The 25,283-nt window shown below is 50.0% G+C and overlaps 1 protein-coding gene across 1 annotated transcript in view; it reads right to left on the bottom strand.

Moving 5' to 3' along the window:
- Positions 1–6,359: 6,359 nt before the first annotated feature.
- Positions 6,360–25,283, bottom strand: part of SRRM4 (serine/arginine repetitive matrix 4) — a 43,416-nt gene continuing 24,492 nt past the window's right edge. Inside the window, exons 5-13 of the mRNA XM_059827865.1 lie at positions 25,160–25,186; positions 24,395–24,445; positions 21,290–21,388; positions 20,141–20,303; positions 11,270–11,607; positions 9,422–9,643; positions 9,045–9,155; positions 7,241–7,384; positions 6,360–6,624 (exon numbers count right to left, since the gene is read on the bottom strand). Of these exons, the coding sequence (XP_059683848.1) occupies positions 6,360–6,624; positions 7,241–7,384; positions 9,045–9,155; positions 9,422–9,643; positions 11,270–11,607; positions 20,141–20,303; positions 21,290–21,388; positions 24,395–24,445; positions 25,160–25,186 (1,420 nt within the window). The remainder of the gene's footprint in view (positions 6,625–7,240; positions 7,385–9,044; positions 9,156–9,421; positions 9,644–11,269; positions 11,608–20,140; positions 20,304–21,289; positions 21,389–24,394; positions 24,446–25,159; positions 25,187–25,283) is intronic.

The raw sequence follows: 25,283 nt of genomic DNA, 5'->3' as shown, positions 1-25,283 counted from the left end.
GGCTGAAGAGGTGACCACAAGTGGACCCAGTGGCGCGGGAGCACCATGCAGGTCTTGGAGCAAGAGCTGTGCGGGCAGGGAGGGGCACAGCCCGGAGGGGAGCACCAGTGAGCCCAAACAGTGACCTCCATGGTGAGATGGCTGCATTTCTGGCTTGAGCTACCGGTGCCTGAACGGGGCGGCGGGAACCCAAAACGCCTGGCAAAGGGCAGCAAAAACCTGGCCCAGCAAGGAAGGAAGAGCTGCCAGATATCCTAGCCCACAACATTTTTGCTTCAGCCAGTGCCCCGAGGAGCCGGTCCTCGGCAGCTGGGCGTGGAGGCACATCACCTTCCCTGGAGAGCAGCTGAAACAACCCAAAATATCCCACCATGCAGAGTCAAATCCAAAAGGAACATGACAAACAGGGCTGCGATGAGAAGGAAATACTGTCCGAACCTTTATTGGAACCCTTTTTCTAACCAGGCTAACAACTCAAATACCCCAGGAAGACTAAAGAATACAGTATGCATTTTGATGGAGAGCAAAGGGAGTTTTACAATGAAGTCAAATGAGCAGATGCGCCGGTGTCATTTGGTAAGGAATCGACCAACAGGTGAGAAAACAGAGACACCGTTTCCCTCGCGGCTTTTTGCCCGTCTTGGCTTTTGTTCTAGATCTTCTTACTCCCTGGGTTTCGAAGTCGGAGAGCTGCCCCTGGGCTGGTGAGGTACAAGGTGTTGTTCTCTAGGCAATAGCCCAAAAGTCAGGGTGGTCGACCGTGAAGCTGTTGCTACAACAGCGGATGTACCGGTGCTGCAGAGACCCTCCCAGGCATGTGCAAACTTCCAGGTAGCAGCAGAAGTCATGAGAATTATTCATCCTCTGGTAAAGAGGTACTAAAACCCCACCGGTCACTAAAGGGCAAAGTCTTCACTTAGGGACGGATTCAGGTGCCTTTCTCAAACAAATATCATGATAGCCCCAGGGCTGAGCGCCCCATGGCTCCTGGCCAGCTCCATGGGGACAGCCCAGCGCTGGGCACTCGCCTGCCAACACCAGAGCCATCCACTCTCTGCCAGCCCGGGCAGCTCTGCCTGCGGAGCACAAGCACCTCCCACTCGGGTGAAGAGGACAATGGCTGTGGCGTTGGTGGAGTGACACTGGGGCAGGTCATGATTTTTAGCACATCCCATGCTTTTTTCAAAGCTAGGGTAGATGTCTGCAGCAAGCTCTGGCTCATGTCGGAGGCAACAGGAGAGCCTGGCCCAGTCCTGTCCTGGCCATCCTTCCTGAGCTCACGTCTGTGCAAAGCTACTGGTTCTGGCACAAAGCTCAGGGAAGGGTGCAAAGCAGGACATGGCACAAGGACGAGGGTCTCAGGATGAGGCAGGATGGAAGAGACCACAGCAAATCACTTCAACCATGTCCCCTTCGTTGCATCGATGAAAGGGCGACAAGTCCCCCCCCTTCCCCCAATAACCACTGAGAGCCAAGAGAGGTCAGTGGTGGGAGATCAGAGATCTCCAGGGATCTTTGGCAATCCAAGCAGCCCTAGGCAGCACAGAGGATGAAGAGCTGGGTTATTCCTCTGCCACAGCTGGCCTGTCACCTCCGAACACCCAGTGCCTTTCCAAGGGGTTGTGATTTCTCAACAGAAGGTGGTCCAAGAAGATGGAGGATTTTCCCCTGCCTTGCTCGTCTCCAGCCAAATGAGGTTTCTCCCTAAATCCCTGGTGGTTGATCTCCACATGAGCCTAATTTGTCTGCCAGATGCCTCCGTGCTGGCAAGTGACAGCCTCAGTAATTCACCTCTCTGATAACCTCTCTCCAATGTACATGGCAACACCTCAAAGGCTCCTACCTTCATGGACCCAACAGCAAGACCCAAATAGCTTTTTTAAAGTAATGCTCAATAAATAGAAGAAATAAATATTAAATAGAGGCTAAGTCCTCTCAGCCTGTTCAATATATGTACAATGCATAGCAAAATAACAGTGATTGGCTGTTGCAGACAAGTTTGGTACAACTTCAGTCCCCCAAAACAACAAAAACATTGACAAAAGTTGCGGTCAACATAAAGCAAAGCTCAACTGAGTGCTGTAACCCGCGAAGAAAAGAAAGGACACAACAGTGCTTTGAAATATCCCTTATCTTTGCTTTCCAGCAAACCTGCAGAGATTGTGCTGGGTTTTCTGGAGCCTGGCCCCGGCGTGGGCATTGGCAGAGGAGAGACGAGCCTCAGCTTGGTGTGACAAACCCAGAGCCAAGGCTGGTCCAGGGAGCGGGGAGAGCTCACGGCACGACTCCGGGGTCAGGGGGATATTTGGGAGCGGGTGCTGCAATGTGCACTTTGCCAGGGAAAGGCAACCGGGGTGCTTGCTGGATGGAAACAAAATTGTGTGTGGGAAAGAGCCTCTGTGTTTGAGGAAAGCAAAACGCTCTGAGATAGGGCCTCCAAAAAACAGCCGAGATATTTCCCTGAAACCTTGAGGTTGCAGCCAGCCCGGGGCATCCCTTGTGCGGCCAGCTGCAGGCGAGCAGCGATTCACCAACACTGAAATGACCGAGTTGCCTTTGCACCAGGTGAACGCTGCTCTTTGCAGAGAGCGCCAGCAACAACCTGAGATGCTGGACATAGAGCAAAAATCCATAAAAGCAATGAATGAGCGAAACAACATTAAAAAAAAAAAAGCGCTGGTAAAAGGCACAGAGACAGAAAAGATCACGGGCTTCTCGCAAACAGACGGAAAACCCAGTCGTCCACCGACAGGAAGGGTGATGTTGCAGGTTGTACTAAAAATCTTAAATAAGTTAAAAAATAAATACCACCACTGAGGGAAACCCATGTATATGCACATGTACACAAATACACGCACATGTATGTACACACACACTTGGTTAGGTCCTGTCACCAGAGGCTGGATTTTGCAAGCATCTTCAGCACGGATCACTCTCTCACGGTCTCATTTCTTTAGTTTTTCCATGGGTGGGTCATTGCGCAGCGATAAACACGGCAGGGGAGTCCTAGCGACGGCATCCTCCCAGGGAAACCAGCGGTGCCTGTGCAGAGCGGCTCGGTTTCGGGTTGTGCGCTGGCTGTGGAGCCAAGGGAAACAGCGGCAGCAGCCAGCTGGCACCTGGCCGGCATGAGCACGGACCAGGGCGAGACTTCCCCTTGCAGCACTGCAAACACCCCGTCGCTCAGCTGGCCAGCAAGCAGATCCTCGCCATCACCTCCGTGAGGTCCTAGACCTGTTTCTATGGTCACATCCATTGCGTTCCTGCACAAATCTAATGAAAAACCTTAGATTTTAACATGAGAACAGACAAACAGCTCTGCCCTGCATCCCTCTGGTTGTCACATGCTCTCTGCCCTGCTCTGGAGAGCACAGCTGAAGGGACACGGCAGCAGGAGTGACCGTCACTCCTCCAACCACCTCGTTGAGAGGGGCCAGCGCTGTAAACCTTTACACAAGAACAGCAGCATGGATACATTCAAACAAACAAACAGATCCAAAAATAACTTATTGTTAAAAATAAAAAAAAAGAAATAAATACTGGTAATGGTGACCACCTGCATCCATTCTGACATACAATTAAAAATAGAATAATAATAATAAATAAATAAATAAATAATTTAAGAGGTTTACTCCAACGCAAGTCTGCTCGGGAAACCCCAGGAGCGTTGAGCTGCCACGGACTGTACAAGCGGAGGCAGTCCTTGGAGCACAGATCAGCCAGCTGGGTATGAGAGCCGCTGTCAGCCCCGTGCAACCCTCAGAGTCATCTCTTGTCCCATGGACGGCATGTGCTGCTGACCCTGATGGGGTGCTTCGATCAGCCGTCCCCAGCCACAACGAACTCAAGTCAGTGTTGTGTTTTGATATTTATGCCAGTTGCACAAAGCCTCTCTTCTTTTCTATCCTAGTTTTTAACCTCCTGGCTTGCTGCTTCCTTGCTACAAATGCACGTGTGCGTTAGAGGGTGGTAAGGGGCATGAGGCTACTCTTGAAACACTGGTAGATCTGGGGTTTGGGCTCCTGTTGCTGCCTTCGGGTCTTCCCAGGGAGCAGAAGGATGGAGAGTTTCAGGGTCAAACTGGGAGACAGGCTTTGGGGAAGAAGTGTGAAGTTTTCAGCCCTTTACGAGAAGGGAGTGCACTGCAGAAGGTGGCCAAGGGGCCGCTGTCAGGGCCAGCACAGAAGGGAACGCAGTGGCACCCCAAGGCAAGAACACCCACTCTTTGATCCCTCTACCACAGCCCTAGAGCGTTTGCTCAGCTCTACCAGGAATGCTTTTCTCTTTGTCCTAGAAAGTGCCCGCCCAGGAGACAGACACAGGTCCCCACCAAGCCTCTGACCATACCAGTGCCCAGCTCTCTGCCTCAGCCACCCTCATCCTCGAATTACCTGCAGAGAGCAAGGTGGAAGATGAGGGACTGAGAAAAGGGGGGGCTTTGGGGGTTGAAGGCACAGGACAAGAGGAACCAGCAGTAGGAAGGATACTGAGAAAAAGGGACCCCTGGCATAAAACTTCCCCTTGTACCACCCCAGTGGAAATACACCCCACGCTGCTGTACTTTCCAACAGATACCGGGTTCGTATGCTTGCTAAGGCGATCATCCAGCTCCACCAGAACACCACATGGCACTTGGCCTTCCTTCGCTTGCGGCTTTGCCGCTTTACCTGCTGCCAGCGGGACTCGGGGGTTGTAGGTAACTCTTTAGCTGGGGGGGGTTTGCACTTCTTTCTACCCCCTCTCCTCCTCCAGCAGATGCTGGCTCCACTTAGCCCTTTTCTGTGACACTTAAATGACACACCTCCTTGACTCATTAAGCCCAAACTCGTTAATAATCATGCAGGATGGAAGGGGAGGGGATGGAAAAAGGGAGGGAGGGAAGTCTTAAGCCCAAATTAGCGTCTCTAAGCTCCCAGGTGTTGTAAGAGAAAGAAACTCCTCAGCACCAGCTCAGCCTGTGCTGGGAGAAGCCTTTGTTACCCTGCAAAACACAGTAATTGCAGAGGCAGCTGGGCTGTCAGGCCTGGCAGGGAGACAAAACCCCAGGGCCCAGGGCCGCCCGGGCAGGCAGGGCCCTCCTGCCGCTGCCTGCGGCTTCTTGGAAAAACAGGCAATTAGCGGGGGGCCCTTTCTGTCCCCCTGCACTGCTGCATCCTCCCAGCAACAAACTGGGGCGCAAGTGCATCTGCCCCAGCTCCGTGCGGGCCCTGCGATGGGGCTGCTGTGGCTGCTAATCCTGCCTTGGGGGAGCCTGAGGGTCTCAAGGAGAAATTATTTCCTCCCGAAATCCTCCTGGCACTGCTTAAAATTGCTGCCTGTTATGAAGAAGGGGAATTGGGGTCCCTTGGCTCATGCAATGCTCTTTTAATCCTGTGTGCTCTCACTGTACCCCACTGCTGGGCTATCTCCGTATCTCCTTACAGTCCCACCAGCATTGCACTCCAAGGGTAAGGCTACCTTTAGAAAAACCTAAACCCAAACTGCAAGAGGGTTCTTCAGAGAAGGGAACGCCACGGCCCCTATCTGCCACGCCGTGGCCTGGCCCTTGGAGTGCAGCATGGCACCAGCTCCCCTCTCCCCTGTACCCCACCAGCCCCACATCTGCTTGAGACCTCAGCAGTTTGTTTGCAAGCAAGTCACGGTGCTGAAGGAGGGATAAAAAAACCCTGCAAAAGATGATGCATACCTGTTAAGAAAGGGTGGGAGAAAGAGACGGAATGGCCTTTTTTCCCCCAGGAATTACATCAGGAGGGATTTCTAGCCTTCTATTTATAGCAGGGACTGGCTGACTGGCAATAAATAAATATTCTCTCATGGAAAAGGCCTGCTGCAGAGTGGGAAGAAACTGTGGACGAAAGACCCAAAGGACCTGATATTTGCCTTGATGGGGACAGGTCACCCCCACTCATCACCAAAGCTTGCCAGAAAATTCCTCCCTAACTGGGTCTCTCCCTCCAACAGAAATTAATTTGCTGGTTCCTGGTTTGGCAGAAGAGCAAGGAGCTGAATTCTTTCCTTTGGACCAGCTGGTAGTGCTTTGGAGAGCAGCAGCGACAGGGGGGACTGGGACGTCCAGGAGGATGGAGCAGGTCTGTTGTGACAGATGCTCTGTAAAACACCGACCCTTCTTCCAGCCCTGGCCTGGGGAGCTGGGACTGATCCACCCACTCTGCGAGGTGAAACACGGGCTGCACGGGGCGCACGAGGGCTTTTACTCCGAACCGGGGAAGGGGGACCCGGCACTGCCACCACATCAGTATCGGGGATGATTATTATCGATGACCAGGTAGGTGGGAAGGAAGCGGAGAATGCCAGGAATTTGGAGGTGATGCCGGCACGCGAGCCCTCGGCGGCACTCCCTAGCGACGCAGGCTGTCGGAGCTGCCTCCTGAGTCATAGCTCCTGCTCCTGCTGCGGCTGCTCCTGGGGCCCGAACTCTGGCTGCGGCTCCTGCCCTCGGTGCTGCTGCTGCTCCAGCTTCGGCTCCGGCTCGTCCGGTAGCTGCAGTAGCTCCGGCTTCGGCTCGGGGAGCGGCTAAAGCTGCTGTACCAGGAGGAATAGCTGCTGGCACTGCTGGAGGAAGAGGGACTGGGACGGTAGTAGGGGATGGGGCGTTTGCGGGCGCTGTGGGGACAGAGAGAAGTGGGTTACCAGCAACATAAGGATGGATTTACTGCCAAAATCTCCAAAAAGCACTGTTTACTCTGCACAACACTCCCCAAAAATGTGATTGTGTTTGTTTCAAAGAAAAAAAAGAAAAGATCAGGTAGTTGACAGGCCTTGGGATTCAAACCACAAACCCCCCGCCCCAGCCCTGGGGAATGTCCCAAGCACCAAGTCTGAGGCTGGGCTCTGCTTGATGTTGTCCCAAAGAGCCCTCAGTATGAAGGTTAGAGTCAATATCTGACTCTCTTTACAGTGTGGGACATCTATGACAGGAGAGGGTGAAACAGAAAGCCTATGAGGGGATGCTCCGGACACCTGACGGGTGACTCCCTGCTCTGACTTCATCTGTCTTTTTTCTTCAGCTGTTGTAAATGAGACCCCCCCATCCTCCCTCTGCCTTTAGCTGGAAATCCCCATGCTCTGGGAGGGGCGGAAGGGCCTGCTGATCAGGCTCAGGGAAACTGGTCTCCTCCTGAAGCAACCTCCACTGGCAAGGGCTGGGACCCCCAGCCCACATATGCCTGGGGAGCGTCAGCTGAGCCTGTCTCCAAACGATGGGATGGCATCCCCTTACCTCGTGATGCGCCGAGCTTCGAGGTGGCTGGGAGAGTCTCTCCTACGTTTCCTAAGGGGCGAATATGACCGCCGCCGCCGCCGGTCACGCTCCCTGTGTGACTCCTTCTCACTGGAGCTGTACTTGTGCTCTCGCTCACGGTCTCTGGGGAAAGCACAGATTGGAAACTGTCACTGCTGGGTTTTTGTGGAGTGGGCTTTGGATGCGGAGGCAATGACCCATGAAGGCACAGATGAGCGGAGGACACTCAGCTCCAAAAGGGACCACTCTAAGCAAAGTGCTCTGGTGGCATCAGCCCTGTGCACACTCACTTGGCTGGACAAAGAGACACTCATCTGGCTGGACAGATGGGCACCCAGTAATTGTGTCCGGGCATTCTGGCAGTGTCTCCTGGTGGCCCTGCACTGCCAAGCTAAGATGGCTTCCACGTACCTGTGTCTGTGGATGCACTCTGTATTTAGCTCTAGTAAAATTGCTCTTGCTGGCCGTGCTGCAGAAGCAGCTGAGAACAACACTGCCAGCAGGCCACACGTGAGCGGAGGGCCCCTGGTATCCCTGCAGGGCTGTGCAGCTCTGCACGGCTTGCCAGAAGGAGTGCCGGTGTTGCTATGGTTTTCTCTTTTGTTAAATTCCTGTACACGTCAGCAGAGGCCCTTCCATGGAGTGTAGCTGACTTCATACACCCTGCTTAATGCCATCTGCAAAGCAACATGTTACAGGTCAAGGGCCTGATCCTTGCACGAAGGAAATGTTCTCCTACACCAGTGCAGGGATTATCACAGCCTGCAAGAATCAGACCCTGGGAATGTAACATTTTAAGGGTTGCAAAATGTTCACAGCAGCAGAGATGTTACCAGAAAAACCTGCCCAAAGGCATCTCTAGGGCTGAGCTGTGAGATGTGTGTTTTCTATGGGGCGTGGAGGGAGTAGAGTTGCCTGGACTGTGTTTCCCTCTGCAAGGCTGTGTGAGGGCCATGAGGGTACCTGGCATCTGCCCACGCAGCAGGGGCACTTCCCAGGGCCTCTTTGGCAGAGCCATGACTCCGAAAAGCGGAGTATCTTTCCCCACTGCAATTAGATCCCTCTCCAACAACGGCTGCAGCCCTGCTGCAGGGGCTGCTGGCTGGCACAGGCTCCTTGGGCGATGAAAGCTGTGGGCAGACCCAGCCGGAGCCTAATGCTCTGCCCACTGTTTACACCAGCATGACAGAGAGGGGCATTCCCCGGGTTTTCCTATGAGGCATCTCCCACTTGCGTGAGGCCCTGGCAAACACCACCGAGCAGCCATCTGTGCACTCTCAGCTGCATAGTGTGTCCCCTGCAAGGGCTCAGAGCGGAAGAACAGCCACTTCACCTGCCACATGCTCTGAGTGTGAGATATGATGCTTCAAAGCCAGGGATAAGACGGGTGTCCTTCCCAGCAACCTACCCCCAAAAGTGCTTTGTGTGAAATTCCCCTGCATCAATGCAGGGCAGTCCTTGGCTATAGGAAATCCACTTTTCCCACAGAAAGTGAAAGGCCCATCTCTGGGCTCTTCCCTCTGCAACCAGCACGAGCTCTGGGGCAATAAATGGTGAGAAATTTCCACTGGACTGAGGGTCAACATAACATACTGCCATATGCCTTACTCTGTGTCCCCCTGCTCCCTCTCACCCTGGTGCCGAGAACTAAAGCACCCAGTGAGGAAGCTGAGGGAGCAGTTTGGGGCTGGCAGGAGCCAGCAAGTGTGCTGGACTCCAAACAAGTGATGGAGGCAGTGGGAATGTGTGAGGCAGCAGATATCACATGAGGAGACAGCTGTACCTGCTAGGGCTGTAGCGGGAGTAACTGGGGCTCCGACGAGGCCTTGAACTCCGGCTCCCAGGACTTTTTTTGCAGGATTTGGAGGAATAGCTGGGGGAGCGTGAAGAAGACCTGGGGATAGGCAAGAACCATAAAAGAGTTAAAGATGCTGGAGGGTGAGGCTGTACCAGACTCCTCTGAATCTGGGCTCATGGGGGGGAAGAGATGCCCCATATTTCAGGGTCTCGGCTCAGCTCTGTGGGGCCAGTTCAATCCAAGCCATGTGGATCCCTAGGCACCCCCCAAACTCTTACACGTCCCCCTGCAAAGAGCCTGCCAGCCTGCAAGAGTTAGACATTGCCCAGGGTCACAGAGACAGCTGTTGTAGCTGGCCTTACCTCTTTCCTGAAGAGCAGGACCTGCTTCGGGAGTACCTGGGAGAGGTCTTGTGGTGTGAGGAGTGGGAGCGGCTGGAGCGGCTGGAGTCGGGGGAGGATCTGCCCGTGCTGGTGTACGACCCGCTGCGGGAGCATGGCCTCAGTGGGGAGCTGTGGGTTGGGGATGGGAAGAAGTTTCGCTGCTTCTCCTCCGAACAGCTGAGACACAAGGACAGGCACCCTCTGTGAACATATATTTGGACAGTCACTGAAGCTGTGGCTGAACTGGGACTGGTCCCTGGCTGAGGGGAGCACCACGCTCCAGCCGACAAGTACTCCCATCCTCCCATTCCCCAACTGGGGATAAAAAAGACCTCCTGGCTCCCCAGGCTGCTGTGGCAAGAGACCCCATGTGTGTTGGTCAGAGCCCAAGAGCTCACCCTCCAGGCTGTGCCAGGGAAGGGCTGTGGAAGAGGTGGTCTCAGGTGCCGTGATGGGCAGCTCTTCTGCTCCATGCCCAACACACCAGAGGTGTCTGGTTGGCAGAGCCTGGGTCAGACCAGAGAGCAGTGCAGGTCCTGGGGAGGGAGCGAGGTGAGAAGTGCTGGAGCAAGGGAAAGCCAGAGCACGGCAGGGTAAGGGCCTGTGCTCCAGCCTGGTTGTGAAGCAGCATGAGTGGGCACTGAGTGGGCACATCCTGTTGCCTTTGGACAGGGCTGCGTGAATTCCTCCACCTCCAGAAGTGCCCTGGGTATGAACTGGGGTTAGAGCCCAGCAGTGAGGTGGCCTCCCAGCAGCCAGGGCCAGCTGCAATCCCAGCTCCACCCATGTGAAGGCAGAGTTATCCCACTGGAGTCACAACGTGAAAAGTATATAGAGCCCTAAAATGTCACCCTCTGACTGAAAAGCGAGGGCTTCTTCTTCCTAACACCAGTTCCCCTGGCTCCCTCTCCTCTCTCATTTAGTGCTCCCACCCCCAGACCACATCCCAGCTCTAACTTTCAGCCTTTAAGACCCGAGGGCCTGAGCTGGAAGAGCTCCCTAACACCACTGCCTAAGCATAGACTTGGGTACCAGCCTCTGTGCTTCGGTGCCTTCATCCCCAACATCACCTGGCAAACCCCCGGGAATGGGAGGCGGTGATGGAGGCTGGCATCTGCTCCCCTCTCCTGATGATGACCTGTGGCACCAGATGGTGGTTTGACTCCTGCCCCCAGCCCTGATGCCCCATGGCCCCAGCGCACAGAGCTGCTGCTGTTTTATCCTGCAGCCAGCGAGGTACTTGCCCCTCCCTGCGCTCCCCATCTGCAGGAGATGTTATCTTGTCACCCAGGACTAGTCCTGAATGAGCTGGGAAGGGGCAGGCTGGATTTGGCTCATTGGACAGGTGAAAGAACAGCCCATAATGGTTTTAGTGAAAATGAACCCCACTTCCCTTCCCCACAGTAAGCAGAGGGGGAGAATTAGCATAGCAACCTCCTGATGCACCTTTCAGATTCTGCCCAAAAGGGCCAGCAACTCTCTTCTTTGACATGGTCACGTCCAGCTGAGCCAGGGTGTTCAGAACACAGCTCGACCCAGGGCCAAACCATGCATTAGCCACATTAATGCCAGAAGAGCAGGCACAGGCAATGCCCAGGGGCGTGATGGCTGGGTTTTCATCTTCCTCCTCAGGCTACAATATTGGTCATTGCTGGGTTCTGGACTCCAGACTGGCAAGACCGTGGGTCTGATTTATATCTAACTGCCTCCAGACCACAAAAAACCTCCCTGCCAGCTCACCACTGCAACTGGCGAGCGGGCAGGAGATACAGAGCAACAACGTACCAGGTATTTGGCTGCCAGCAGCAGCTACTGGTAATCACTGACCTTCGGTCTTGTCCCTGGGCATCTGGAGACAGATTTTCCAAAGCTGTTCCCTTGGTCTGGGAAAAGCAACTGGTGAAGGAATTTCCTGAATCAGAGCTGTTATCGCTGTTGGCCAGTTTGGGCTTCCCGGACGAGAAGGCATGGCCAAAGCCATCATGGACTAGACTTCTTTTCTCCTGGCTGTCCTTTGACCTGGATGAGCTCGTTTGAGTGGAGGGAGGGGAGGAAGTATCGTTTCCTGAGTCATATTCATGATACTCTCCGTTCTGGCTGGCTAGGTTGCCAGGCGGGCTGTCTGTTTTGGTAAAGAGGTCAGCAGAAGACCCTGACTGAGAGATCTGAAAGCAAAAAAGCCATTTGGCATTGTTTGAAAGGTTTTGGGGGGGTTGTTTTTGGTTTTACTTTGCTTTTTTTTTCTTAAAATAAACTCAGAAATTTTACCATCATGATGCACTGAAACAAAAGGAAAGGAAAGAAACAAAGAAAGAAAGAAAGAAAAAGAAGAAAGAGGAGAAGGAAAAAAAAAAGCACATATCCCTGAAAGAAATTCACAGTAAGAAGAAACTTCTTTTCCCCCTGCTATGATGACAGGAAGATTTAGAGATCATGCAAAGAGTATCAGCATGCGATTCATGTTAAACAAAGGAGTTCAACAAAGTAAAAGGGCAACCAAAGAATCAAAATAACTAACTAACTAAATAAAATAAGGTATAACAGAGGAGAAAGCCCTTATTTAACCTTAAAGAGGGGGAGGAAAAAAAAAACCAAACAGGTATATACGTATAAAAAACCTACATAATCCTTGGAAAGAAAACAAAAATGAAATAAAATCTTCAATGAGTGAATTTTTTAAGCTTCCTTAATAAAAAGGCTGAATGAATGTCACTAAAATAAGCATAGAAAAATCAAATCAAATCAAATTAAGGGCTTCTGTACAAAGTAAAAACTGGCAAATAAACAAGCTTATCACTTTGAAACTAAAAAAAAAAGGAAAAAAGAAAAAAGGAAGGGGGAGGGGAAAAAAAGAAAAATCCCTCTTGAAATAAAAGGTATACAGATACTTCTCTGTGTGCTTTTTTCCCCCTGAAGAAGATATAGCTAATGCACTCGAGTGACCTCTAATAAATTCCCTGGTGTCTTGCGGATAGCATCCACTTACCCATCAAGAACTCCTCCTTTAGTAGGTAAGGTGTAAGAAAAAAGGAAGAGCGGGCAACATAAGTCCATCATTAGAGTCTCAAATTACATGAAAAAAACATAAACCCTCTCTTCAATCCACACTGCCAACTGTTCACTCGCCTCCTCTATGCAAATGTCATGACTGCTTTTTGTCTGCTTGCTTGTCTCACTTATTATTCATTTTTGTTTCCTTCTGCTTTAAATTAGGCCGTCCAGCCCGTTCCTGGAGGCTGATCGCTTGTGCTGAAAAGTCGCAGCTTGCACTAAATCCCCTTGGGTTTCATGGAAGCGACAAAGGGACCTCAAGTGAGGGAAGTAGTAAAAAAAAAAAATAAAGTAGAGGAGGAAAAATATCCTCCCCTGTGCTGCACTGGAGACCTATGGGGAAGGGAACGACAGCCCTGCTCCTGCCAGCCTCTGCGTGGGGGTTCAGCCATACCCTCCCTGGGTTTCAGTGGGTTGCTGAACCCAACAGAGTCAGCAAGGACCCCAAACCCACATAAGCTGTCCTGGGCAGGGCTGTTGTCTGGGAGCCTGAGCACCACCAAGGGGATTTACATAATTTGATTATTTTATATTTCGGTTGTAACTCCACTGGCATTTGCCTGAGCCAGTAGAGGAATGTACCAGCACTGGGGGTGAGGCTATGTTAGTGCTAACATCTGCCCTTGCAATGGGGCAAGAATTTGCGCCAAATGCAGACCCAGCATGTCTGCACTCTTGTGTGGCCGTCTCCTCTTTCACTCAGATGCTCTGCTCTCCTCATTCCCACCCATAAGGTTTGGTCCAGGGTCCTTAGAGTGTGGACACATAGGTTTGGTTCTCCCCTCTCAGGATAGTCCTCCAACACATTCCCAGCAAGCCATGCTCCCTCAAACACCTGCACAAGTCCTCACGCCACGCTCTGGGGTACACAATGCCCTCCCTCTATGCCATCCTCTCCACACTGGGGACCTGGGCCATGCCCTCACAAATCTGGAGTATTCTGAGCAGAGGAAACCACAGCAGGGACAGGGCTAGTCCCTTTGGAGATCTTAGCCCTGGACTTCCTGGCATGGGGACAGGGCTCTTTCTCATCCACAGAGGGGCTACAGACCCAGCCTGTGTCGCTTTTTACATGAAGCTCCTTCATCCCATCAGGTGGTGCCTTCACATCCACCCTCCTGCCAGTGGCATCTGATCTGTGTCCCCGGGGGCGTTGCTCTCGACCTAGTTCAAGAGGTGCTAACTGGGAGAGGGACGGTTGACTTGGACACATGTGCTGAACCAGCAGCGACTGAAAACAGAGTGGAGCTGCCAACACACAGAGCAGCTCTCAGCACACAGTCCGCGGAATGATGACTGCTGACAACATCCTCATGCTCTGAAAACACCTGGAGTTGGAGGATCTCCAAGTACTTCCTATGTTTCCAGAGAGAGAGGCATTACTGCTTCTGGGATAAAGGACAGAGGGACAGGAATTAGTTAATCCCAGCAAAAACTGGAACAGGATGGAAAACTGAAACTCTCCAAACTGGAGCTGAGGACTCCCCCATCCCCACCCCATACTAACTTCTGAGCCACGCTCAGTCCTAACTTGGAGGCATCAGGAGCCCCAGCAGCAGACACGGGAAATGAAGTGATCCTTCTTCACTAGCCAACTTGCGCCTTCAATACAGAAGCCCTGGACAGAGCAGAAACATCTTCCAAGTGTTCCCAACTAGGAATGAGTGGAGACACACATTGCAAGTCCTCATTTCAGCATCTGGTACTGCTCCTTGCTACTTCCCAGCTCTAGCACTTCTCTACCAGTCCTTGTTTACTCAGGTGGAAACTGGAATGTCAAAGGAGCATAAGAGAACCAGGTATCTGGCTCTCTTCCGTTTTTCACCAATTCTTTCTGAAACTCTGATGCCACATCCAGAGCCCCAAGAGAATTGGCCTCCTTGCTACAAACCACTGCGCTCTTCCCAACCACATCCCAGAAGATACAGGATTGCACTTTCAAACATAGCACCAGATTAATTATTTTTTTCAAAGATGAGTTATGGTTTGCATTAGATTTGAACCCTAACCAAGAGACAGACAGCTTTTGACCACCTTTCATTTACAGATGTAAAAACACCACGTGATGTACTCCCTGGCTACGGAGGTAGGAAAGGCCTAGAGCGGGCATGGGGCTGCTCCAAGGGACACTGACCCCAGCATCACACACAAAAACACCTTGCTTATGTTCCCTCCTCGTCTAAACCAAAAGGCCTTTATTTCTGCCAAGAAATACAGCAGTTTCTGGGCATTTTAAAACAGCTTTTAAGACTGCCGCTGGGACCTGGGATGCATGCTCTTGCTTTGCCTTCGCTGAAGTCTACCTTCAAAGTAGCAACTGTTGTCAGCACATCACAAAACCTGTCAAATGACTGGGGGATCAACAAGCTCCTCTGTAGCTCAACATCTGTGGTAGCAGTGCTCTGGGAATTGGCAACGTGGATATCCGTGAAATACGGAGCCTGCAGCCCTTGTAAGGGCTGGAGGGTCTGGCCTGGGCAAGACAGATGCCGAGGAGAGGGAGAGCAGCTTCCCAGCCCCACCACCTCGAGGCACCAGGCTGTAGCCAGTAGCTTCCTGCGGGCTCCAGGGGAGATTTCTGTTCTGCGGCAAGAGCCAGGACAAGTCTCAAGGTGCTTGACTTGCCTGTCTGCTTAGAGACAAAGTCCCCATCTGATGACCTTGACTTTGCTTCTGGTCCCATTTTACTGCTTCTGAAAGGCATGCCAGCCACATGAGATGGAAACCGAGCACCACATCTGAAAACACTGTGTGGAGCTCAATTGAATTCTAATGGCTTTTTATTTTTCTAGAGCGTCTTAAAAAGAGTCTGCTCTTCCATGAATCTAATTTTCTCTATGCGAACATTTGGATTTTTTCCCCTTCTCTAATAAATAACTAAATAATCTCAGTGAACTTTGCTTCCTTCAGCTTTCAGCAGGGGACCTACTGCTGCCCTCAAGGGAACCCAAGATACATATTTATCGGATTTTTTGTTTCAAATCATTATTGAATCAAGATGAAGAGGGAGTAGAAATGAGGCCCTCACTCATACTCTGGATGGTTATTTTGAGTGTGATCCTAGACCAAGAGGCAGTGCAGTCTAATAGGTTACAAAAATACAATCACTACTCATCTTCCAATTAAACTGAACAAGCCCATTTACTGCGCTGCCAACAGCCCTGAGGGCAGAGACGACTATACGTTTTCTCAGCTATAAGGGGACTGAGACCCATCAACAAGCAGCGTGGCACAGCCTCACTTATAGTTGGAGGATTTCTTTCTTGGGTCTTTTTTCTCTTGTTTTGCAACTCACTTCAAAGTGGAGTGAATTTCTTTTTCAGAGGTGCATAATGTCTCACTTTCTCTATTTTTCTGTGCATTGTAATAATGAAATGAATAAAAAACTTGCGTCAATGACCCCAGCGAGCCTTGCTCTCAGGGAGGGCCTGGCAGACATCTGCCGAGGAGCTGCCGGCGCGGGGAGCAGCACCTGCTGAGAGGGGCTGCTTGGGGGAACGAGGCTGTGGTCCTGGTCTGGGGTACCCCCATCTTCCAGAGCAGGGGCTTGGGGGGAGGCCTTCACCTGGGGGAAATGGGCTCATCTCTGCTGACAATTTGCCACAGCTGAAAAGCCAACCTCTTATTAAGGGAGTACAAAAAAAAATAGTAGTGCTGTAGAAATGCAATACAACCCCTTTTTACACAATTATGAATGCCTGACTAAAGGAATATTGAGTGGAAAATATCTTTCTTTTTTTTTTGCTAGATGGAGAGTTCAGGGTGAGGCTTTCTCTACCACAAGGGCTAAGCTAAGTCCAGGAGCATGGAGGCAATGACACAACCGTCCCTGCAGGGTCAGAGCTTGGGCTATTTTGGGCTGGACGGCAACACTGCTGAGCAGCGTGGCTCTCAGATCCACTGCTGGGGGTAAATTCCCAAAAATGCCAGGCAAAGGTTTGTTCCTTTGCAAAGATCTTTTCAGCCTGCTGGAGTGCAGCCAGTGTCGCGTGACACAGGCCAGGGTGTCCCCAGCTCAGCTCGGGCCAGGCTGGCACTGCTTTGGAGCAAGGGTTTGCCTTCCACCATCTGCTTTGGTACCTGGTGTACAGTACAGCCCTCCCATGGCTGTAGGCATCCCTCCTTCACCCCAGGCTGCTGACCTTCCCGTGGTCCCAGCACTGAGCTGTGAATTTATTGGACAATAACCAGGGGTAACCTCAGTCCCCTGGCTTGGAGGGGACAAAAGGAAAAGCACAAAGAGAGCAACTTCCATATTTATGGAAGGCTTTGCCTTTCTGCTCTTCAAGGGCCCTGGTTGTTGTCAGAAACATGCTGCCTAACGGTTAAAAGAATAGCTTTTCCTATGTAAACCAAAACCCGGGCTAGAAAACAGTGCAACAGCAAGCCAATGCACAGATCTGCTACAAGGTTCCCTCCTGCACACACTGTCCCAGCCCCTGCACAGTATATCCTCACGGCTACCTTTCTGCAGGCACATGAGCACAAAGACAAACAGCGCCATTTGGAACAACTGTACCCCACTGAGCCTCACTGAAAATCTGGCTCAAGCCTATGTTAATTTGTGACATTGTAAACGAGTTTCAGTGGAAGCAAAGATGCTGGCAGGGAAAGTGTATGCAGTGTGCAGTTATCTTCATCAGGTACAACAAAGGCAATTAGATTCATACCCTGCAGGTATTTATATTGCACTGCTCAACTGAAAGCACAGTGGCACGTAATATATCTGTATCGGTGTGGAATAAAGTGTCTGCAGCAGGTTAGGGGCATTCTGTTGAAAAAATAGGTGCTGCATATTACCCACAATTTCTCTGCATGCTGAAGCACAGACCCACAATCCTATTCTCAATAGGTGGCTGTTGTGGCTGCATGGTATTAAAGGGAGAATGAGAGGGAGAAGCTTGGAAATTCACTGCCAAAAAGAAAAGTAGCAGGGAACTTTGGGGTATTTCTGCATGTGTGCATGCGTGCGTGCATCAACTTACGCATAAAGGCAACTGGGAAAGAAGCAGCAAGGTAGATGCATGGGCAAAGCATTATTTTGTATGCTTTATCCCTCATAAATTACAGGCAGACCTAGTTAGAAATTGTGGCTGTTCCAGTAGAAAGGAAGGAAAACAAACTGGGGGGGGGGGGGGGGGGGGCAGAATTTACCACAAAATGCTTCAAACTTTCAGAAGAAAAAAATATAGAATAAAAATTGGCTTAAACCCCAAAATCTTTGATTTGGAAGTGCTATAGCGTTACCTCGTGGGAGTTTGTGTATTGTCTATCTGCGTCTCTTCTGCACATTGGGATCCTCCCTGGACAATCCCTTTCCTTTGGAGATATGACAATGCATCTCCCCAGGTAGGGATGGTTTGGGTTGGAAGCCCGGGCCAGAGGGAAGGGTAGGGAGTGTGACATACAAACCCCCATGGAGGACTGAAACATGGCATTTTTGAATCCCAATTCTGGAATTTTTCACGAAATCTTTTCTTTTCCAGTAATTTATTTCTGATACGTGATCAACATTTTCTGCAAGAGCACATTTTCATTTCATAATGCATCCAGGCTGCTCTCAAAGTAGATTCTGACAGAACTAAGCTTATTTATAGAGCAACCATTTAACTCACAAAAAAGGGAGGCATCAGAGAGTTGTGTATAGTCGTTAATAAGTGAGACTAAAAGTTCCCATTCCATTATTCTCTTGCCAGTTTTGAGTACATGATATTTAATGACCTTATTCAGAAAAATTTCAGGGGCAGCACTTAACCAGGGGCTTCAATTTAAACAAGTGTTTAAATGTGCTCTTGAATGATGTTTCAAGAGAGCGTATTTCTTTTTGGGAACAAAAGGACACTAGTAGGTTGCATAGTAAAGGTACTGATGCCTTTTAGTCATTGAAATATTTGCCTGTGTTATTAACCCTTTCTAGAAAGAATACAGCAGGGGCCTGATGAATTTTACTTTGCACCTATCACTATAAAGCTCTGATTTTCCCTGCCCTGCAGCTTCTGTGCTCATTTACCCTGAGTGAAGCAAGTGGAAAGGGGAGTGCAGCATGCTTGCGTTTAGCTCATTTTAAAGCTTTTACAATTTTAAATTAGAGTTTACTCTTGCTCAGGGAACAGAACAGCTGGCAGTCGGCCTCACAGGACTCAGGGGGCCTGGCGTCAGAGAGAGGAAACCTAGTACCAATTAAAAACCAGGCTTAGACTTGAAAACATTTATGTGAAATACGCAGCTTGAAGCAAGAAAAAAAAAAACCAAACCTGGTGACATGATGCAGTTTTTGGCTGGTTGTTTTTTGGGAGGAGCGCTTAACTTGTTCCTACCTTTCCAAGTTGACAGAGGGCAACACTCCAGGCTCATGGCAATAAAAGCTTCATAGCTTGGTATTCATTCTTTGCACATGTGCCCAAACAGACATCTGAGCGTGGTGTGCAGGTTCTGCTATTCACTCCACCTTATATGGTTTTGTAAGCAATGACTCACATGTGCACTACACACTCAGGAGATGTATGTAACGAGAGCAAATATGCGTATCTACAATGTTGAGAGACAGCTTGTTCCTGTCTGTACCCACGTATAATCTCTGTGTATTTTGATGGGAATGCTGTCTGTGCGGGTGAGCGGATAACGTCTCTCCTCTCGCTGGCACTATCTCATATCTGATGTAGCTACTGCGTATGGCTGAGCTATTTCCAGTTGATGACTGGGCCTAAAGGAGAAAATCAGTTCCCCATTGTATACCACTTTGGGGCTTGGAGGACTCTGTACTCAAGACATCTCTAACGTAACACATCCACACGCGTGAGTACCAGGTTCTGTGCTACCTTGAGTCCTACGTAGCATTTTATGTCTCCAGAATGCCTATCAGGTACTAACACCACGATCAAAAAGCATCGCACCTCTGCTTTGCAGCTACTGGGAACAAAGGGGAAACGTGCCACAGGAAAAGGAATACTTCCTATCAATCTGTATCTAATATTTCTCTCCATCTCTTGCTCCCTCAACTCTAAGGCATGTATTATGTCATCTCTTCCCATGTATATGGAAAAAACATCCCAAGGCACTGAGCCCGATTTTACCCTTGGCTGCACATGCAGTTCCCATTAGCATCAATGAGAGCTGCTCATAAGTTCCGAATTTGGCCCCTGGGCTTGTCAGTCCAGAGCAACAGTGATCCTAGAAGGATCCTAATAGTCAGAAAACATCTCCTGCCAATAATCACCAACTCATTAAACGTAAATGTTTCTTTTATATATGTTTGATTCCCTTTCTTCCCCTGAAGGACTAAACTTTTGGACTGAAGACCAGTGAATTAAGTTCACATCCAGCTGAGCAAGGACTGCATAACAAACACTTCCCTGTAAAATATCATTGCTGGAGGCCACTTTTTTTTTGTTAAATGTCCTCAATTCATTATTCATAGGCTAGAGCCTTTGCAAATTTTTCCCCTCTCCAGCCCCACCCTTGGTGTGAAAGTGCTGAAGGAAGGAATGACTTTAAATACATTGGAGAACAGCACCATTAATAAATAATACAGTTTTAACCAACTTTGTCTAACATCGCTATAATTGACTTATAAAAAATTAATATCAGATTTCTTGCCCAGATTCTTGTGGCTAGTTCAAGCAAAGAAGCATAGTGTGTAATACTTACTACTTCCTTAGGAGACAGGAAGCTGTAGAGCGGGAGGGTTTGGCTGGCTTTTTGGCTGGCCTGAACCTCTGCAGAGGAGCTTCGCTTTGCTGTGATCTTTGAGTGGTGCCGGGAGTGTCTTCGCCGTGTTTTGCGCCCTTCCTCCCGAGACCTGGCTCTGTGCCTCCAGAAGACATGAACAGCCAAACCGTTACTCCTCAGTATTGCAGTAGTGCCCATTACAAGCTCCATACAAACCCTTGGAAGCTCTGTGCTAGGCCATTGCATGTGGGAGAAGGTCCTCCACACAACTGCTCTGTGGAGTCATGATGGAGCAGAAAGGGGTGTTCTGCTTTTCTACTTTTTAAAAAAAATATTTTGCATCCAGGCTTTGGGCCTTACCTCAAATTTCAGCTCCAATTGATGATCTTATGGTGACTCAAGGCAAACCATACTTTCACACAGCCTTGGATGGCCCTATGGTAATACACCTCCAAGAGAAGACACGCACTGCTTTTGCATGAACACCCCTCCAATTACTGATTGCATTCCTCTCCCCACTGATCACCAGCTTTTCATAAGAAAATTCCCAGTATTTAGGAAGAGTGAAGTGGGAGAGTGGGGGTGGTTTGTTCAAGTGCTTTCAGAAAACATGAAACATGAACTCATGATGTGTGTAAACTACACAACTTGCTATCGCAGTGATGCCAGGTCTAGCACCAGCACCCACTTAGCTGGCCCCAGGATGCATCTGTCATCCACAGGACGGAGATTTTAATCAGGTCAAAGACAGTGGCTATAGAATGCCCTGGGCAAGTATATTTCCATTGCTAAGACCAAGTTTAAGGGTTTCCTGGGACATCAGCAGTACAGAGCCCTTGGGCTGGGGAAGGGAGATGAGGCTGGAATCAGCTTTCATGGGCTGATCATCAGCCACGGGGATTAGAAGTGACTGCTGGACCAAAAAGCTGCAGCCACTGCTCCTTGAGGCAAAACCCTTCTGCAGCCGAGACCACAAGAAGCTCAACCCCCAGTATGTGACATAGCTGCTACCAGAATGGGATGTGGTGCTGCACAGAGGGTTTGTGGGTCACACAGGCTCTTGCAATCACGTCCTTGAGCCCACCGGGAAGTGTTGCAGGACACTCATTCAGGGAGCGGTGACGTTACCTGCTTCGGCAGCTGGGGGAGTGGGAGTCAGAGCTCTCTGAGCGAGAGTGGCAGTGGCGGTGGCGATGGCGATGAGATTTCCGGGTGCGCCCACGAGAGCTTTAAGAAGCAGAGAGGAAAAACACTGTTAGGCTAGCAGACTGGGGGGGATGCAAGAGCCAGCAGCTGGAGGCTGTGGTCAATAACATTCAAATCAGAAAGAAGATCTGCATTTTAAACCAAAGAGATTGGTGTATGAAACATTGTGCAGGACAACAAGGCATGAGAAATTCTCCATCCCTTCATAGCTACACTGACATTAAGGCAAGCCATCTTACTGAGATCTATGCTAGCATTTTAACTACAAGCTATTAGGTTGGCTCTCTACCCTGCTGGGGGAAGATCTATAGACTAGCATGCAAGAATGCAGCAGACAGCACCAGTCCTTTCTGCTCTCAAGACCTTAAAGAGCTACGTGCTTGCCCACTCATCTGCTTGTCCTTCATTCTGCAGCCTACCCTAAGACACCCAGGAAACAGCCTGCGACCTTCCTATTGCTGAGCCTCATTGAGGGAGCACCGTCCCTCCCAGCAACCCATCGCAAAGCTCCAACCCTCTCTGTAGTGCAGACTCCTCGTTAAAGAGCAGATGCAGAAGTACAGGCTCCAAATAATACAGGACACTCAGTAACAGCCAGCCTTCCCCGCGCTCTCTGTGTGGGAGGGTCTAGCCAGTCCTATGGGCAACTCTTATGGTTGCTATATAAACATAAAGTACAACTTCCCTAACTGCAGCCTGCCCTATGAGGGGCAGGACCATTTTACCTGGCTTCTTACAGGTGTTCCGACATTGCTGCTCCCTTTTCTGACAGGGCCACAGTTACCAGCAAACCGTGCGCAGGGGCCCAGGTTCAGTGCCCTGCTGCGCTTCCCTTTGCTCCATTCAGGCTGTTACTGATGGACTACCCGGCCGTATTACTGAAGGGCCGTTGTTGCCTGTGTCAACAGCTGAGGTCCTACACGCAGACAGGAGGGTGATGTGGGTGGCAGGTTACCTGTCACCTTCTGTGCCCATTCCCTCTCATCATTGCCCATCATAGCAGTTATTTTAGATCTGGTAGTATAGCCGCCTGCTCAGGCTGGCATCGCTGTGCCAGTAGGAAAAGCTAACGATGGGTTAGCTGGTGGGAACAGTCTGGTTTCATGGCCACGCTATCCCAGTCACTGACAGCACTAATACAACCTGCCTGGACAGTATTGAGCAGTTTGCTGCTATAAAAACTCAGCAAATCAATCGCTTGAGAACAGCACCTCCTTTAAGACAAAAGGGCAACCTCCAGGGCAATTGCTTGAACTCCACCTGGCTGTTTTCTCTGATGCTTTTCCACACCCTGTGATTATATTGTTAAAAACTTCACATTTTGGGATCCTCCTTCCTTATTTTCATACAGCTGAAATCAGCAACCCTGAACATCTCTCCCTCATGTGGTGGATTTGTGTGAAAATCCCCATGTTTGCTCTTCACCCTCTGCATCAGCCCCTCCAGTTTAAGAGTTTTCCCTTTCTGCAGGAGGAAAAACTGGTCCTGTGTGATGTAGATAACCAGTTGCTCTGATTTAGATAACCAGTTGCTCGACACAAAGATAAGCCAAAGCAGTGTGATTATACAAAAAAATCCTGATCTGAGTTGGCTCATGGGAACTATCTGATCCACACCCAGGAGCAATAAGAAGGTTTGCAGCAACCAGGAAAGGCTCAGCTCTGATTTGTGAGCTGAAAGATGAAGGCTAAAACACGCTGGCTGGTTTATCCCCAAAGAGCAATTCTAGCAGCTCTCGTTCCCCTAGGTCAGTACACTCCGGCAAGGCATCTGATCTTTGTTTTAACCACACTGTTAGGCTACTGCATACTGGCCAGTGCTACGCTGGGTTGGGGAGATGCCTGCTTTTACTGATAACCTAGGAAGCCTCAGTTTTACCACTTACATTTCTGGGTGCATAGCAGCCCAGTTTGAGGAAAAAAAGGTGGCTGTGCTACTGAACATGCAGAAATCATAGAGAAAAGGAGATGGGCTTTCTGCTTGCAATAGGCATGGCCTGTGCAGACAGCACAACATGCTCTGCACCTCACGGATTCCCCATCTCTTCAGTCGCAATACATACTGGGGTGCCACTGGCGGTGTCAGGGGTTATTGTCCCTCCATCTCCTTTCTGCCTAAGGGCTAAAAATTGTGTTGGTAAGAATTAAAGGACAGGTCCCACCAATACCAAACAAATGAGCAGATTTCCATCTGCTAGCTCAGTTTCTGTCTCTAGTAGGGTATCCCGAGTCCCAGCAAAGCCAACCAGGGGTTTGGCACCCAGGGTTTAACCCCAGAACTGTTTTCTTGCTCTGAAAGCAGTTGAGAAGCCACAAGCTGCCGTTCCCTGGAGACAACAGAGAACGAAGTGAAAAACAGAGAAGGCTTACAGGCCTTCCTTCCAGCCCCAAGGAACCGCATTTTGTGCCATACCCCTTGATTGTCTGCCCTATAGGACAAGGCTTGTGCTCTGCTAACACTCCAGGGCAGATGGGAACCTCAACCCCAGATTTTTACAACCTCCATCACCTCCAAACAATCCCTCCTCTTCCCTAGTCCCCATTGCCTTCTGCTCCCATTCGGATATTTGGTTGTATTGTATATCATGAGTACCCCCTACTGTAACCTCCAGGAGGAACAAACAAGGAGGAGCTAAAGCCCTTCTCAGGAAGAGTGTGGCAGCCTGCCCTTTGCTGTGGGGCCCTGCGCTCTGCAGATTTGAGTTCATCCTCTTATGCTACCCTCGTCAGAAAAGCTGGAGTCTCTGCTCAGGACTGGATGAACAAGACACTGTACATCCTTGTGAGATACAAAGAAAGTACTGAATGAGGTGGCAGAAAAGAGAGGGAGAGGAAAGATCTCCAGGCTCTACAAACCCTTTTCCATTCCAGCAATACCAGAATTGATGGTTTTAGCTGTGAAATAATCCTGAGAATTGCTTAGGGCTGTGCAGCTGGTGTTAGCTCCAGGGGACCCACCACATCAAGCACTTCCTAGCCCCACAGCTCTGCACAGGCAGGGCAGGGAACACCATGAATCGCTACTTACTGTTTTTTGTGTTTTCTTTCTTCCTTTCTCTTACTTTTGGGGCTTGAAGAACTAAATAAGAAATGGCTAATTAATTCGGAGATTTCTGTTCTGATAAAGAGCTGCACAATCACATGTCAATGGTACAGCTAGATTGCCCAAGAGCGTGCAATAAAAATGAAAGGGATTAATGATTCTGCCGCAGCACAGGGGGTCTGAGTGACTGCTGACAAATCTGGCTTGTGGGCTTGGCCAAAAAGGATCCTCAAAGGGATCAGCCATCCTGGTGCCTTTGCATTTTCCCATAGAAAAGATGAATACTTCTTGATACTGTACACACACGTACTAGAATCAGAAGAGTTCTTCCAGTACACACCTGGAAAGCCACTGACTCTGAATGTTTCAAAGATGGGCACTGCTGGGGGATGCCATGCAGCTTGCAAACAAAACCATAAGAGAAAAGAAGACTCAAAATGCAGGATGGATGCAACATGGATGAGGTTGCCAGGGGCTAGGTTATACCAAGAGGTCTTTTCCAGTTATGTGCTTGATAGCACAGGTCAGGCTGGAGACCTGATTCCTGTGGGGTTTGAGGACTGCATAAGGTTGAATAGGGAAAAGGTAGCTCCAGACCCACAGGGAATGGGGGGAGCCAAGGGGATTCTACAAGGAGACACAGAAGAAAAATGTCTTCTGCCGCCACCCAGTAAACATCAACCTTGTGAGATCTTGAAGAGACCATTAAGCTCATTTCTAAGGGACCACCCACACTTGCTCGACTCTTACCTGTGTCTTCTCTTCTTTGAAGATAATCTGCAAGACACAAAAATGTACATTGAATACAGGGTCTCACAAAATTGGAAATTTGAATCAGAGACAACACGGTTAGGCCCAGCATTAGTCTGAGCAC

This window comes from Gavia stellata, chromosome 21 (assembly GCF_030936135.1).
Source record: "Gavia stellata isolate bGavSte3 chromosome 21, bGavSte3.hap2, whole genome shotgun sequence".
Lineage (NCBI taxonomy): Eukaryota > Metazoa > Chordata > Aves > Gaviiformes > Gaviidae > Gavia > Gavia stellata.
Note: the sequence above shows the minus strand (reverse complement) of the source record. Positions and strands in the feature narration are given on the sequence as shown.